At 51.3% G+C, this 14,503-nt stretch overlaps 2 protein-coding genes across 2 annotated transcripts; both read left to right on the forward strand.

Moving 5' to 3' along the window:
• Positions 1-6,434: 6,434 nt before the first annotated feature.
• B0T23DRAFT_166770 (uncharacterized protein) lies at positions 6,435-7,078 on the forward strand. Its single transcript, XM_062832830.1, has one exon. The coding sequence runs from the start codon at positions 6,519-6,521 to the stop codon at positions 6,933-6,935; it is 417 nt and encodes a 138-aa protein (XP_062691850.1). The 5' UTR covers positions 6,435-6,518; the 3' UTR covers positions 6,936-7,078.
• A 1,941-nt stretch (positions 7,079-9,019) lies between these two features.
• On the forward strand, positions 9,020-10,746 carry B0T23DRAFT_413361 (uncharacterized protein). The gene is made up of 7 exons (XM_062839515.1): positions 9,020-9,341; positions 9,376-9,489; positions 9,723-9,787; positions 9,870-9,972; positions 10,081-10,194; positions 10,360-10,447; positions 10,554-10,746. Exons 1-7 carry the CDS (start codon positions 9,318-9,320, stop codon positions 10,718-10,720), a joined length of 675 nt encoding a protein of 224 aa, XP_062691851.1. The 5' UTR covers positions 9,020-9,317; the 3' UTR covers positions 10,721-10,746.
• The last annotated feature ends 3,757 nt before the right edge of the window (positions 10,747-14,503 follow it).

Consider the following 14,503-nt stretch of genomic DNA (forward strand, 5'->3'; position numbering starts at 1 on the left):
CATCTTGTTTTTCTGTTCGAAGTGGTCCTCGATTTCGACCCAAGCAATTCAACCTTGTGTGATTTGTCCCCGCGTTTGTGGTGACCACTGAGAAGCGAGAATCAAACTTCGCTTCTGCTCTGTGCTCGACATGTTACGATATGTCAAATCACTACCGTTATTGTACTACATACATACATGAACTGATGCTTTGTGAATCATGTTAGGAGTATGGGCCAATTCATTTGGCAAGATGCTGCATAAGTAGTTAAGAGCGGGCTAAAGAGCATCTCCGTTGAGAATCAGTGCACTAGTTGCGGTAACCGCTGAGGACAGTGCCATCATACATACCATACCCGATTGAGCTCGCAATTTGGCGATCTCCAAATGAGCTGCTGCTAAGCTTCTTTTGACAAAGTTGTGTGCTCTTTGCCCAGTGCTTTAGCTTCCCCCCCCCCCAGATCTTCCCAGCTTCCCATTCGCATCCAGGATATCCCAGCCAGCTGGACAAGGCCAGGCCTTTGCATGCTCGGTTGTTGGTGGGCAAATGATCAAACCAAGAAGAGATCGGCGTACGGAAGGGAGAAAAGCGAGATACGGTTGATTGATTGTGCTTGGGTTCGTTACTTTATCACTAGCTCGTTGATAGATTTATGCCATCCAATGTCCATTTTGCTCCTATCTAAAAAGAAGCGGAGACTTTCTGGCAGTGGCGTGATTCTTAGACACTACAAAGCCGTCGAGACATGAACTAACAAGGTGCTTGATCGTGACCCACGGTGACGGTTCTTGGTAAGGATGGGTGATCAGGACGTTGTGATAGACGTGTCAGCTCCTCAGGAGCAGAGCTCCGTGATGATCTGAACTCCACGAGAACCGCAAGGCCCACACTCCAATTCGGTTGCGTTCGAAGCCTACCAGGGTGTGTGGAGTTTGTTAACGGACCTTGAGAAATATCAAAAATCTTGGTTCTTACTTTGATATCAGGAATCCCAGAAGCTTGGGGGGTTTTGTGATGTCTCAGGTTCCACGAGGCAATAAGAACCCCATGAAAAAAGGTCCTTCAACCGAACTAAACCGTGTAGAGCCCGGTGACAGGTCGACTATAGCGTCGTCAACAACGCCTCTCATGGCTGATAATCGTCAACAACGCCTCTCATGGCTGATAACATGTGTGAGACGAGGGTTGCTTGTAGGTAACTGGTGCCCGGGAATGAACACCGTAAACACCTTGGATCTGACGGCCAAAGGCCGATGACTGAAGATTTTAATGCACTGCCGAGGATCCTAGTGATTTCATTTTACTTTTTTTTCTTTCTTCTTTTTCTTTTTTTTTTCTTTTTTTTTTTTTTTTTTGCGTTATGTGTCTCCAAACCACTATCAGGGACACGCTCAGCTATTGACGGGCTTGCATGAGCGAGCGAGATGGGCAACGGCGGGAATGATGAGCACTACACTAGTGTAAGCTGGAGATTCGGGTCTAGTCGGTAGTGCTGTGCCCTGCTAACAGAAAAACTGTAATGATCATCATCAAGGATCGGCTTATCTGTTGATGTTGGTGTTGATGTTGGACCGCTACAATCCTTGCGCAGTACTCGATGGGGAAATCCCAAGCGCGCACGAGCTAATCGTGTACACCTTCATTTTAGCTTTCAAGGTCCCCAGTCGAAGCTCTGCCCTAGGTATTGCGATAGATCTTTGTTCCGAAGTCAGAATGTTTTGCTACCTCCGCATGATCAAGGGTAGGTATTCAATGTGGCAGACGGAAGCCATCTCGAAAGGAATTCAGCCTTATCTCCGAATAGGGGCTCCGATGGCTTTGAGGATTGCTGTAATTTATCTGCCGAGCAAGGAGCGTTGTAATATGGATATCAGACTTCATCTGGGTTGACTATCGCTCATATTCGCGGCCGAAAATGGCCCAAAAAAGTCCACACATGTCCTGGTATTCGACTGTGGGGGTTATCAGAAATGATGTACACATCCGTGATATCTTACCCTGAGCTTGCCCATCATGCTCAAGGAAACGTTGAACCCCCCGACCTCTTGGTTCTTTGTCCATGAGACCTATCTATAGGTCTGTGGGGGGTTCCTGCGTTCGCATCGTGGGAACCAACGGCAAAGTCACGATGAATGACTGCCAAGCCGATGAAAACCACGGCGTGTGGGATGATGAAGAGGAGGAGGACCTGCGAGATATCGAGTTCCTGGCATTCCCATGGACCCGATCTCCATCCCCACAAACATCACCAAGATAGCCCACCAGTCTCTAGTGTATCAGTGTGGGGCAACCGCCACATGGGATGCCCGCCAATGTCACTGTCCACTGGATAAGGTCTTTCTTGGCTTCTTGCAGTGGAGAGCTGGGGTGCACTCCCGCAGCGGAGGCAGCCAAAACAGCGTCGAACGAATCGCCTGACTTGCCGCTGCTGGGTACCGTACTGTGCACGAAAACAACACCCGTGACATTTCCATCATCTCGTTGCGTCGTTGATGTTGCATGCGATCATATCGGTAATATGCCCATTGAGCTGCGTGCAGATTGAAGGCAAAGCACATATAAGGTGCAAACGAGATGTTTCGAGAAGCGCTTGCCCTGGAGCGTCGTGTTGCGAATCTGGCAAACCACTCTATGTTTCTCGTTGTCGATCAGGAGATATGCCATCGGCGGCGGGTAGCAGGATCTGTCGTGAGCAGTGCAATGGTGCCACTCCGAACCTTTTTTTGCGGACCAGACCATCATGTACGCAGTGTCGTGTAGAGCACTTTACCTGTCGTCCAACGCCAGCATTTTCAATGCTCAGACGGTGATATGGCGACTCTGCACGCCATCAAGCGAGGCCGCGTAGGAGGTCGCCATCAACTGTGATATCTGGACCAGACGGACTCATGCGACCCCTTCCCTATCAGGTTTCCCGACTAGCGCTCCAGAGCCCAGAGGCCGGCACGGCGCACGACAGCAGTGAGAGCTTTGCCAGTCTTCTTGGCTGCCCCCCTGCCATATACGAGTTGAAGATAGGTGCGGGGAGAGAGCGAAGATGATTTGTTGAAAGGAATGTGGTTGTGAGGTGCAGCAGCTGCAGGTCAAACTGAAAGCAGTTTAGAGCCATAACGAGCACATCCTTGTCCTCGCAGCCGATGCCACGACGAGGGACACCCAAAGCGAGGACGGGGTTGGCGCGAGGGCGTGAAGATTGGAGGGCGTGTCCTTTGAAGGTGAAGGGGTGCTGATTAGTGCGCAGTGTTCTCGTCAGGGCCTTGGATAGGTGGGTGTACATAGGCAACAAATTTGCCATCGGCGTTGGGGTTAGGTTGGGAAAGGGAATCATCATGTTGTAGATGCAGGTTGTAGGCTATGTTGTGAGTGCCATTTGGCTGAAGCGACCAGCATAGGCCGGAGGTTGGCAAGCTGGCTCACGTCGTGAAGCTCAACACTCAACAGCCCGAAGATTCTGAGCTTGCGAGTCTAGAGCTGGCCGTATCTATGTGATCCTCTCCAGATCGTGGAGCTACTACCAGTTGATGTAAGGAATGAAGGGGGCAGACAGCGAGACGACACCAACGGTCAACACAATGTTCAATTTCGGGCCTTGGCTTATTGGTTTCTTCTTTTGTTCTTCCGGGGTGCAAGCCACTAGCTCTTGGCCCAAAAGAAATTCGAGGGTCGCACCGGGGGCGCCTCTTGGAGTGCTGAGAACTCTAAGGGCAAGGGAGTTCATACCATTTCGGGCTGGTGTTGTCGAGACTCCTGGACCAGACCGAGGGGAAGAGCGGCCAATAAAGCAGTCCAATGGCCACACCTGTTCCTCACCCGGCTTCATGACGAGCTTGAACAGGCATGGGGATTGGTGGGTGCGGTTACCGGGTGCGAGAGCCTCGGGGGGCCATGTATAATCCTGTGTCTTCTCAAGAAGGGCGTCGCCGATAAAGCTCTCGATAGAGAGGGAGAAAGAGGGGACGGGAGTGAAGACGAGAGACGGGACAAGGTCGCACCGCAGTGTGCAGAGGCAGCAGGGGGCAACAACCATCACAAGCAGTAAAAGTCGCCAATGCCCACTCATTTCTTGCGTGCCTTCATTCACGATTACCACCGCCTGAACACCACCTGGATGTAGGCGATAATGTATATAGATGTATCGTGAAAGTGCAGCGCAGTGATGGCGAGAAGGACTTGTGGCTTCGATAGACATACCAAATACTCCGGTCTGTTGGGACGCAATGTTCCACATTCACTGTTCACTGATTAGAACCCCCCACGCCAGACTTTTTCCAGCGGCCGAAGCTTTGTTGCTCTAGGATGTTTTTGGTTCTGATGATGCTGCCTTGTTGTTGTTGTTGTTGTTGTTTTATCCTCCGGCTTGCCGGCAACGGCGCCAGAGACAACAAGAGACAGAGTCAGTTGATGTGACTGAAGCTTGGAAGCACAGGATGACACTCTGGAAGCACAAGGACTGGAAACATGCCGTCTCACCATGGGCGGGTTTCGCATCTTGGTGTTGCAGCGGCCAGCGGGCCCGCCGCCATCAGCGTGTATCGACCTCACTCGAGCAAGTCTGTCTGTACTGGGCAAGACTTGAGTGAGGTACAGTACCCAATGGAGGTCGCTGAAGCCCGAGAGGGGGACACAAACTGCAAAAACGCCTGATGTGCGATCTTGCGACTTGCTCCAATGTGAAGCCCGTGCCAGTGCAGAGATTTTCCAAATGGCAAGACATGCGAGACCGGCGAGAGAGATTCAGGGGGGTCTAGCGCTGGTTGGTGAGTCGAATTGAAGTTGAGGCTCAGGCTGACGGAAAACTAGTTGGATGCTGCGAAATTGCGTGCTGTTTGGCTCGAACGACACGCAAGAGAGGCAAATGAGACAAGACGTGGCGGACGTGCAGAAAAGAGGTCCAAGACCACCTAAAAACTGGGGAAACTTTTGATTGTGAAATTCCAATTCAAGCCCGTGCCCTCTGAGCAACAGCGCTGCTGAATGATTCATGACCGTGGATGACCAGGAAGGAAAAATTTTCACTTCCTTCTGCCATGGAGGTACGCAGTACACACTACCTACTCTGTGACCAATTCAAGTTCTGGTTCCTTCAGTGAGATGGTGTAATAGCGGGTTTGCAGTGTGTTGACAAGGCAGTCTCCTCACTTCCCTTCAGTTCTCTTTGGGGTCATCGAGATCTGCAAGGAAGTGAGGGTTCTGGCTACCTACCTACCACTGCCAGCACAGCCCTAACCACCAAAGCATTGGGGCCTAGGATATTCGGGCAATAGTGTACACTACTTGTAATCAGTACCAAAGCAACCTGGAATTGACACGCAGTGAGACAAAGAGGAGAAAAAACTCTTTGGGCAGCAGACTGACGAAGACTGAGGGGCCGCCAATGTGAGATGGTCACGCCTCTCAACAGCACCTCAGACTGGACTGGAGTGCTGCCCACTGCCCCAATGCCCAGAGGGAAAGCTGAAGCAGAGACTGGCTCAACTGGCGACTTCCACTGGCGAGTGATTCGCCAAGCACAAGGACAGACTGACAGACCCGCTCTTCTTGCTCATAACGAACCAAAGTGGTGCCACGACCAGCCAGCATGGTCCCATTCTCGCTAAGTTCACGCCTTCCAAAAAGAAAATTTCTCCCACCCCCTCAGGTACCCCTCTGAGAACTCTGTGCGACCTCTCTTTTAGTTGTCACTTCACGCTCTGGGAAAAACACTATGGGGCTACCCTCGAACAAGGCATACTAGAGGTACGTACTGCGTATAGTGCAGATTGGCATGCCCAGATGCACCCCCTCTGGTACCAGTCTGGCAGAGACCGGGTCCACACCACTCCCTGACCCTCATCCCCCTGCTCCTTCAGTGAGTTCCCAACACACCCCGGCCAGCAGCAAGTGGAAAGGGACGTGTGGCTTCGAGACTTGCCGTACTGTGTACCTTTCGAGTGTGGACTACGGCCTACGATACCCCTGTGTATCCTCGATCTGCGTACCTCCACCGGCGCCAATGTCTGAGTGGGCGCGGGTGGGGCCTTCGAGCTGGTCATGGGCCTCTGCCTCACACCCACGGGCAGCATGCACCGCAGTGACTGGACTGACTGGGACGATTGGCAATGACCGGGGAGGGCAGGCGCACGTCGGACTCATCCAAGGTCGACAGCCTACATAACCCAACTTTCCCCCAGCTCTCCTTCGAGCAAACCTCACTTCCAGAATCGGCATCAACACACAACAACAACCACCACTTCACTCTCTCTTCTTCTTCCCTCTGCAACACTGCTCTGGAAAGCAAGCAACAGGCAATCCAACTACAATACAATAATACCAACAGCAACCTACCAGCACACACACACACAAGAGAAAGACCCGCAGCTTGGACTTTGAAAACAACCACCACAACAGCTCGACACAGCTTCCAATTAAGCCAATTCAGCTTCGCGTCAATCAGACCATCAACCAGTCACTCCATTAGCCCACCCGGCCCACGCTGAGCTTGCAGCCTCGAGCGAGTTTTCCAGACTACACAACAACAAACCCACACACAACCGACATCATGTCTTTCGAGGATTGGGCACTCCAGTTCTGCCTCACCTGCGACAAGCAGACTGATGATGGCGCTGCCTACTGCTCCGAGTCCTGCCGCCTGGCCGACTACGAGACCAACTCTGCCTCCAGCTCCGGTCCTAGCTCCCCCAGCCTGAACGGCCCTTCCTTCGACTGGTCTTTCAACAAGTCTACATCATCGAGCAACCAGTCCTACCTCTCCCCCGCTTCCAACTTCAGCACCCAATCGAGCAGGACACTATCTCCCTCGAGCTCGCACACTAGCCTTTGCTCCATGAAGAGCACATCATCGGCGGGCCTCAGCCACAGCCACTCTGGCATGTCTGAAAAGGCGGCCAGGGAGCTCCAAGCATATGCCCACTCGTTCGAGTCCGTCAGGCTGCAACGCAGGCGATCTTCCAACTAAAAAGATCGACGCACCATTCACACCACTACCTTGTTTATTATCAGCGACTATACCCCTCACCTCACTCGACCACTGTTCAAGCATAGAACATTACACGACTCGACTCGGCCATCTTGTTTCGTTTGTTTCTTTACAGTTGTTATATCAAAAAAGGCATACATCGGAGCACAGCATCATAAAAATGTCTGGGTCAAACCTCGGGGATTGGGAATCTGCTTTTGATTGTTTTTCGCAAGTTCAAGAAATTCGGCGCATGGGCGGGCTTCAGCTTTTTGGGGTACTGGGATGGGAGATATTCCATGTACCGCATTGATACATTTTGGGTCGACTACAATTTTCCTTTGTCAAAGCACTTGCATCTGGGAAGCCGGGAGATTTGGTTGTTTGCTAGCTATGGGTATGGGATACGCGGGTCAGACTCGGCTCTGGCATGAGTTGTTAAGGGACTTTTGCTGGGCATTTGGATCATATTAAAAGAGGCACAACATTATCAGTGCCATGATAGCAATTGTTTATTGTATGATTGAGCGGAGGAGTTGGAGACGGGATATCATAACATTGCAAGCGGCAAAAGAACCGCGAAAAAGATGATCCTGAACTATTTTTTGGTCATGGACCTGAATGAATACAAAGAGTCTTCATGCTCAACACTTTCGCATCCAATGCATCATCCTGCCTGCACTCTGTGAAGATGGCCAATTCTGCATTGCGCTGTTTATGACATTCGACAGGCGCCCTTGCACTCAGAATGTCTCGGACTTTGCATGATCCTGTTCGTCCGGTGCTCGAACCATTGGCTTCCGCCATCTGAGACGAACGAATAGGTACTTCTAAATCCGGAGATCCATTTCCGTGCCCGACCGCCAGGCTTCCGCACAATGTTCCGCCCGTCCAAGACACCAGCAAACTGTTGGTTTCTTTCAAGTTCTGCTTCGCCTTTGGGGAGCGGATCCGAACAATGGGGAGGGGCTGATTGAATTGATCGCCCTTTCGTTAAAGCCCAACGCCGACTTTTTTTTGGACTTGGTAACATAAAGGTAGACACTAGCTAGGCTATAGGTCGAATACTTGGCAAAAACCCCTGACCCAATGGGCCGAGCCGCGAGATCGCCCAAACAAAAAGTTGAAAAGGGACCAACCAAGTTAAGGGACCCATTTCTGTCACACAAAAGCACGGCAGAGCTCAAGCTTTCTTAGACCTTGGTGCATTCATTAACACGGAGCACAGCCATTCATGGGAAGTGACTCGTGGTATTGCGTGACGTGTGTGCTCATATGGATACAAGACGGCACCATTGAGATGATCGCCGGCGGATTTGGACAAAAACATGGCAGTTGGCAAACCAGGGGAGTGCAGCTTTTCCAAATGGCTTCCCGTCAGGTACACTACAGAAGACCACTGCACAGCACAAAGGAAGAAAGGTAGGTACTATTCTGGCTGTTGACAATCGAACAAAGGGGCCCTCCTCTCCGCTTTCTCGTGCACCGGCGGATTTTACAACTGGACGGCATGAATATGGCAATTCCAGATATCTCAGGATTGTTTGACCCACCCATCTGCGAAGCAGGGCACTCGCCCAAATAGAAGAGGAAATCCACACTTCACCCACCCAATTCACCCAACTGGAACCCTTTCCCTTCTCTTTGCAGTAGCGTAAACTAGTGTAGGCCCCAGTCATGTCCCTCCGTGTTCTCTCATCAATTCCCCGGTCCAACCAGATTAACGAACGAGCCTCTCTATTCTCAAGCTTTCTCCCCAAAGGTTGAACTAATTCGCGGGATCAGCCTCCAACCAGAAGCTGTCCTCCCCGCCGAGCCCGCCTCACTTTGGCCACAAAGAGAAAGAAAACAAAAGTGAAGAAGAAGAAAAAAAAAAAAAAACGGGCTGTGCCACGCGAACATGGATAATTTTGAGGTCCAGTGACGGAAGCCCAGTCAGAAAACGTTGGGCCACGTTACAAGTTAAAAAGCTTTTCTGTGGGAGGCACAGACGAAGACTTTGAAGAGAAGCTACGTAGGCTTGGCCGAAGAAGACGCCCCATCCTCACATCTCATGTTCCTCTCCCCCTCCCCCCCTCCCCCGAGCCTCTCTCTCTCTCTGGCGCTCACGATGAACGGATCCAAGGACCCCCGACATCCAGTTTGGATTGGGCCGGGCCCTGAGAGAAGTCAAGAAAGAAAAGTAGATGAACAAGCGGATAAGATCACGATGACCCTATCACGAAAATGGGTCCCCTTCCTTTCCCTCCCCTTACCTGTTTCGTCCGTCCGTCCGTAATCCAACAAAACCTTCCGATATCGGCTCATGTCGTGATGCAAAGTTGAGAGAGCACCACACAAACCACGCACCTCACACGAAAAGATAACAGTGACGATGCAAGAATGCTCGTGTGGTGCTCCGATTCAGTGGCGAGGAAGACCCCCGCTCAGAGCTTCATAGGCTCCTGCTGGCGGCAACTCGACAACCCCTAGGTGGCGCTTTGATGCTGTGACACTGGAGTATCTGCCTGATGTGATAGACGAGGACCGCGAGGAGAAAGAAGTGATTCGCTTTGTGAGTCTGGGAGGATGCGGGTGGGAAAAGCAAGGGAAGGGAACGCATATGCGGAGAGTTTTGGACAGCTCATAGATAGACGGCGGTCACAGGACGTCAACGACCATATGAAGAGGACTTGATCGTCGATTCGATACGTTTTGTGATGACATGCAATTGGGCGAAAAGTCTACCCATTCCTGCTCGAAGACTAGGTACCTAGCTAAGTCTTCTCCGTACACACACATACGTAGGTGCTCGGGAAGGTCGACAATCAGGAAGTCGATATGTTTGGAGGTGATCCCCAAAAGGCCTGGGGGTAATACCAAGGTACGTACTGACAGAAACGAAACCGGAACCCTGAGTAATTGGATTTATTAAACCAACCAACCTCTGAAAAGCGCGAGGGGTGAAGTTGGAAACACCACGATGCTTGCCAGCTGGCCGTCAGCGTACGACAGCAAAACTCGGCGAATGAGATGGGAATTTGTTTCCTCTGGGGGGGTTTTTCTACGCACGTACACGAACTCGTACGAGAAAAGAGCTTTTTCCAAATCTCCCCATAGCTTTTTACCCTTACGCCAAATTGCAGGTTTCACCCTCCCCTCATAGACAACTACTGGGTACTGGGGTAATGCCAGCGAAGAGAGCTACATACTCTTGCTTGCACTAGTGTACACAGATGAAACGATCCCAACCGCGGTTCGTGTAAACGTCCAAGTCGTCGTGAGTGGGGCGGATGTTTATCCGCCGCACGGGGCGCCGTCCGTAGGGCCCGTAGGGCCAGCGTTGCCCAAAGCGGTGCAGGCGGGCGAATCTGGTTCTTGTTCGTTGTTGAGAAGATACGTACACTGCTGACGTCTACCTATGTATGTATTCTATTTCTGAAAGGGCCGTCATGCTGTTTCAAATGATTTGGATTGCGTGGTGTGGACTCGTCCTGCATCGACAAGTGGTCACGCTCCCGTTAACGTGATGAGCGAGTTTAGCAAGTTTGATGTTGCTATCCTTCTGGTTGACATGTCGTGAAGGATGATGTTGATCCCCCTCACAGCTGCCGGCAGGCAGATGCTGTTCTCCCACAGAAAGGTTATTTTCGGCTTTCCACGCAATCAGAGTTGAAAATAGCGGCATGTGTCGCAAAGAGACATTGGACATGTGCATCAGATCGCTGTTTGGTTGGTGGTCCGCGGCAGTCGCTTGCGCGAGACTGCGGAGTCATTGCACCAACTCCCAGGTCACAAATCCTTGAATTCACCACGATGATCATCAATCACCTCTTCTTACCTATTCCATTCCATCAACATACGCATCATAAAAAGGAAGTCCGGTGGCCTGGCCGTCCATCTTCTCACTGGGCACACCAGTCATCCGGTCCCATCACATTACGATACATAATGTGACCCTAGAGGAAAAAGTGACAGACCGGAACGTACCAAAACAGACATAACCCAAAACAGAAAGAAGCAGAAGGAAAATGCGGGACAAAGCAGCCGAACAAAAGCAAAAAAAGCAAAAAGGCGGAGCGGAGCCTCATGCGCCTTCTCAGCCTCTTCCCACTCTCAGAAAAACCAAACCCATGACGGTAGGGGAATGCGGATGGGGCGCGACCCAAGTGGTCGGGCAGGCACCCGAAAGGCACAAAACGAAAACGAGCGGAGACGCCGACGGACGGGACGGCCGCGCACCACAATCCACAACCACACCGCGTGGCCGGCTGGTTGGTAGTGATAGATGAGTAAGTGGCGTTCTCTAGAAAGCACACAAAGAAGAAAAATTTCTTATTGTCTTATTCAATATCCCTAACGTGTCTGATGATGAGCCGCTCAAGGTCAAAAACAACAGCGAGAAAAAGGGCGAGCGGGCGAACGGGCGAGCGAAAGTGAAAATCAGAGTTCACAACTGCCTGCTTGCCCTGAATGTGCCCTGCCTGCCCTGACTCCATGTCCACGTGAACACTGAAGATTGATAACACACATTCTGGAACATGGAACATCACGAGGCCGACAAGGGCATCAACGATCATTTCACTTCACCGCATACATACGAGCCTTTCTGAGCCGCGCTTTACCGCTGATGAGCCGTCAAGGTCCTGATGTTCGTCCCGGTTCCGCTTTGAGCTTCATATCCACCCAGGTCCTTCACCGATGCCCGAACTCCCCGATCACCGCCTACCGCCTTCCTGGGAGCCTAGCTACGGCTCCCGACCGCCAAGCACGCCAGCTTCTGGACATGCCAGGCTCCTTGGTAGCCTGCCCGTAGCCCCGTAGCCCCGTAGCCCGCTTTCCCCGGCCCCCCGGGCCTGTGAGTAGGTACACCGTGTGCAGCAACACCATGCTAACAGACAAGCCCAGCGTTTGAGGTACTGGTCGGTGAGTTTCGTGAGAGGAGGTTAATTTGGCACAAGAGCCGCGCATACACGCAAGGGCCGAGCGACTGTCGGGGAGCGGGGTTCGGAGACTTTGTAGGTTTGCTGTAGGTATGTATTTGCTGGCACTAGCAGTGATATGGCTCCGAGCTGGCCGTACTTTTTTTTTTTTTTTCTCGGGGGGTTTTGGAGCCGCATTCCCAGAAAACTCAAATGTCTTGCGGCTCCGCAACGTCAAGGACTGCCCCGTCTCACCCGCGTCCCGAATCCCGATCCCGATCCCGATCCGGATGCTGATGCTGATGACGGTTTTCGTCTTGAATTTCTAATCGGCCTGATCGAAGACTTCGAAATCCGGGAAGTAATAAACAGGTATGTAGTGCGATTTCGGCCTTGAGTTTGATGGGAATGTCCGAATCTCTCAACAACAGGGACTGACTCGATGCCGGCAGTTCACCGGCCGGGGTCAAAAGGTAACACTTCGGATTGCGGACCCGAATAGAGAACCCTAACGCCAAGGTCTTCAAGGCCCTGAAATCCAAGATCCTACTTATGTACCGGGTTTCTTTTTGGGAGAGGGATAAGATCATGAGATCATATACACTAAACAACGTAAGATATCACGGGAATTCCTGGAACTTTGCAATTTCGTGGGCGCCCATTTTAGTGGGTTGAGGTTTTTGGGCCTTGGCCCTTGGGGTGCGGTGCTGCGCTCCCGGCGTCCCGCGCCCGCGCTCGGCGCAGGTCCCGAATGGCGGGCGCGGGCAGCGAGGTGGGACGGTGATCTGCTTCTTCGGCTGGTGACGGGAGGGAGGGAGGGAGGGAGGGTTACAGTCAGGGCTACTATGCTAAAAACCTTTGAAGACGGAGAAAAAAAGGAAAAAGAAAAGAAGAGAAGAAGACAAAAATCACAGAAATTCGGTACATGATACAGTGCTGATCGTCAGGAACGGTTCCTGGCTTTTGGGCAGCATTATGCTGGTCGCTGTGGTATCTTGGTAATCGTGCACTGTGGTACTGTCATTGCAGATCCGTCTTTTCTTCTCGCTATGCTTCTCACAAGCGTTGGAGTTCAAAAGGGCTAATTAATCCCCTTTATTTCAAAGTATTTGAAGTCGCGGTTTCGGTACGACTGTGTATATGTAACAGTTGGTGGGCCCTGGGCTGTCGAGGTGGAGGTGCTGAAAATGACGGGAGATGTGGTTCGGTTGTCGTAAGTTCCCCGTTTCTCGCACCAGCAATTCTGAGCAACGAACCACGCCGAACGGCCCAGATAGCCTGGGCATCAGCTCTAGCTGAGTTAGGCGGAGCTCGTATGGGCATTCGTTAGTAGTCACCCGGCACAGGACCCAACAGTTGGCGCACCGTTGTGCGTAAATTCCGTGTTGGGCTAATTGTCACGGAGTCCTCCGCACGTGCTCCGGTAGTGAGCGGCCGTTGGAGCGCCGAAAGATGTTACTACAGACCGGGAATCGGCCGGGGCGGGATTTACGAGTAAGAGACAGCAACGGCCGGAGGGATCCAAGTTCCACTTTGTTTAACGGATGAATGTCTCATCCGTCGGCTTTTACACTTTGTCAACACGTGAAACAAGTTGATCGCATCATTGAAAGAATCATGTCAGGCTGTTAGGCATTACACGTGCTTACCTGGCTGGTTTGGAGATCTGAAGCTCATACATAGTCCTGTGACGTTAGCAGCCTGGCGTTGGTAGAGGTACACTATACGCATAACGCAGCATAAAACCTGTCTAGTATCATCGTGATACTTCTCGTCGAGGAAGAAATTTTGAAACAAGAATCCAGACATATGATTGGCGGAGCGGTTGAGAGTCGGAACGGTAAACCGGCCACGGGGTACGGTACCGGAATGTGATTGGGGTTACCACAATTTGGCTACCCTGGCTCAGCCTGGAAGTTACTAGTATGGAGTTTTAATTTGGGATATAGACTCGATATCAATTTGATTTTCAATTATGGAAGCTAAGGAAGTGTAACTGGTGATACCTAGGTAACTAGGGTATTCAATGCTGAACCATATCGAACAACCAAGTGAAGAGCTCCAAGAAGAAGATTTGCCGGTGCGATCCATACCTCAGTATCAGTACACAGTAGTGTAGGTTGTAAGACTGGAACCGTAGGACCTTTGGTTGATTATACATGTGAACACGAGATAGGTATATCGAAGAAAACAAGGCAATGCAAGTCCAAGACAGGTACGGTTCATCACTGTTGCATAATAACATGATATGTACCGCTTCATACTCACTGCATGAACATTTAACCATCACGCAGATTAGCGACGTGCGGCTTGGATGGTCGCCCTATATCGCTGGTTATATAAAGCTGTTTATCTCCCACAGTCCTTGAGATCATACATTGAGGCTACATAAAGGACCTTGGAAGCAAAACTCTTCAACGACCGCATCATTGAACCGTTCGAAGCCCCCACGTTGTTCATGACAGATTAGTAAGTAGTGTTTCTGCCCTCAGGAGCAATGGTGATAATGGTATGGTAGTGATGAAGTTCACCCTATCGGAATTATTCGGACCTCAGCATTCGGCCCCGGGAATCTTCGGCGGCGGCGGCAGTTCTGGCATTGCGCCCACCTATGAAGGCAAGGAACAAAAAAGAAACAAGAAAAAAAAAAAAAGAACAAGCGCGCGT

Source organism: Neurospora hispaniola (genome assembly GCF_033458365.1).
Source record: "Neurospora hispaniola strain FGSC 10403 chromosome Unknown B0T23scaffold_5, whole genome shotgun sequence".
NCBI lineage: Eukaryota > Fungi > Ascomycota > Sordariomycetes > Sordariales > Sordariaceae > Neurospora > Neurospora hispaniola.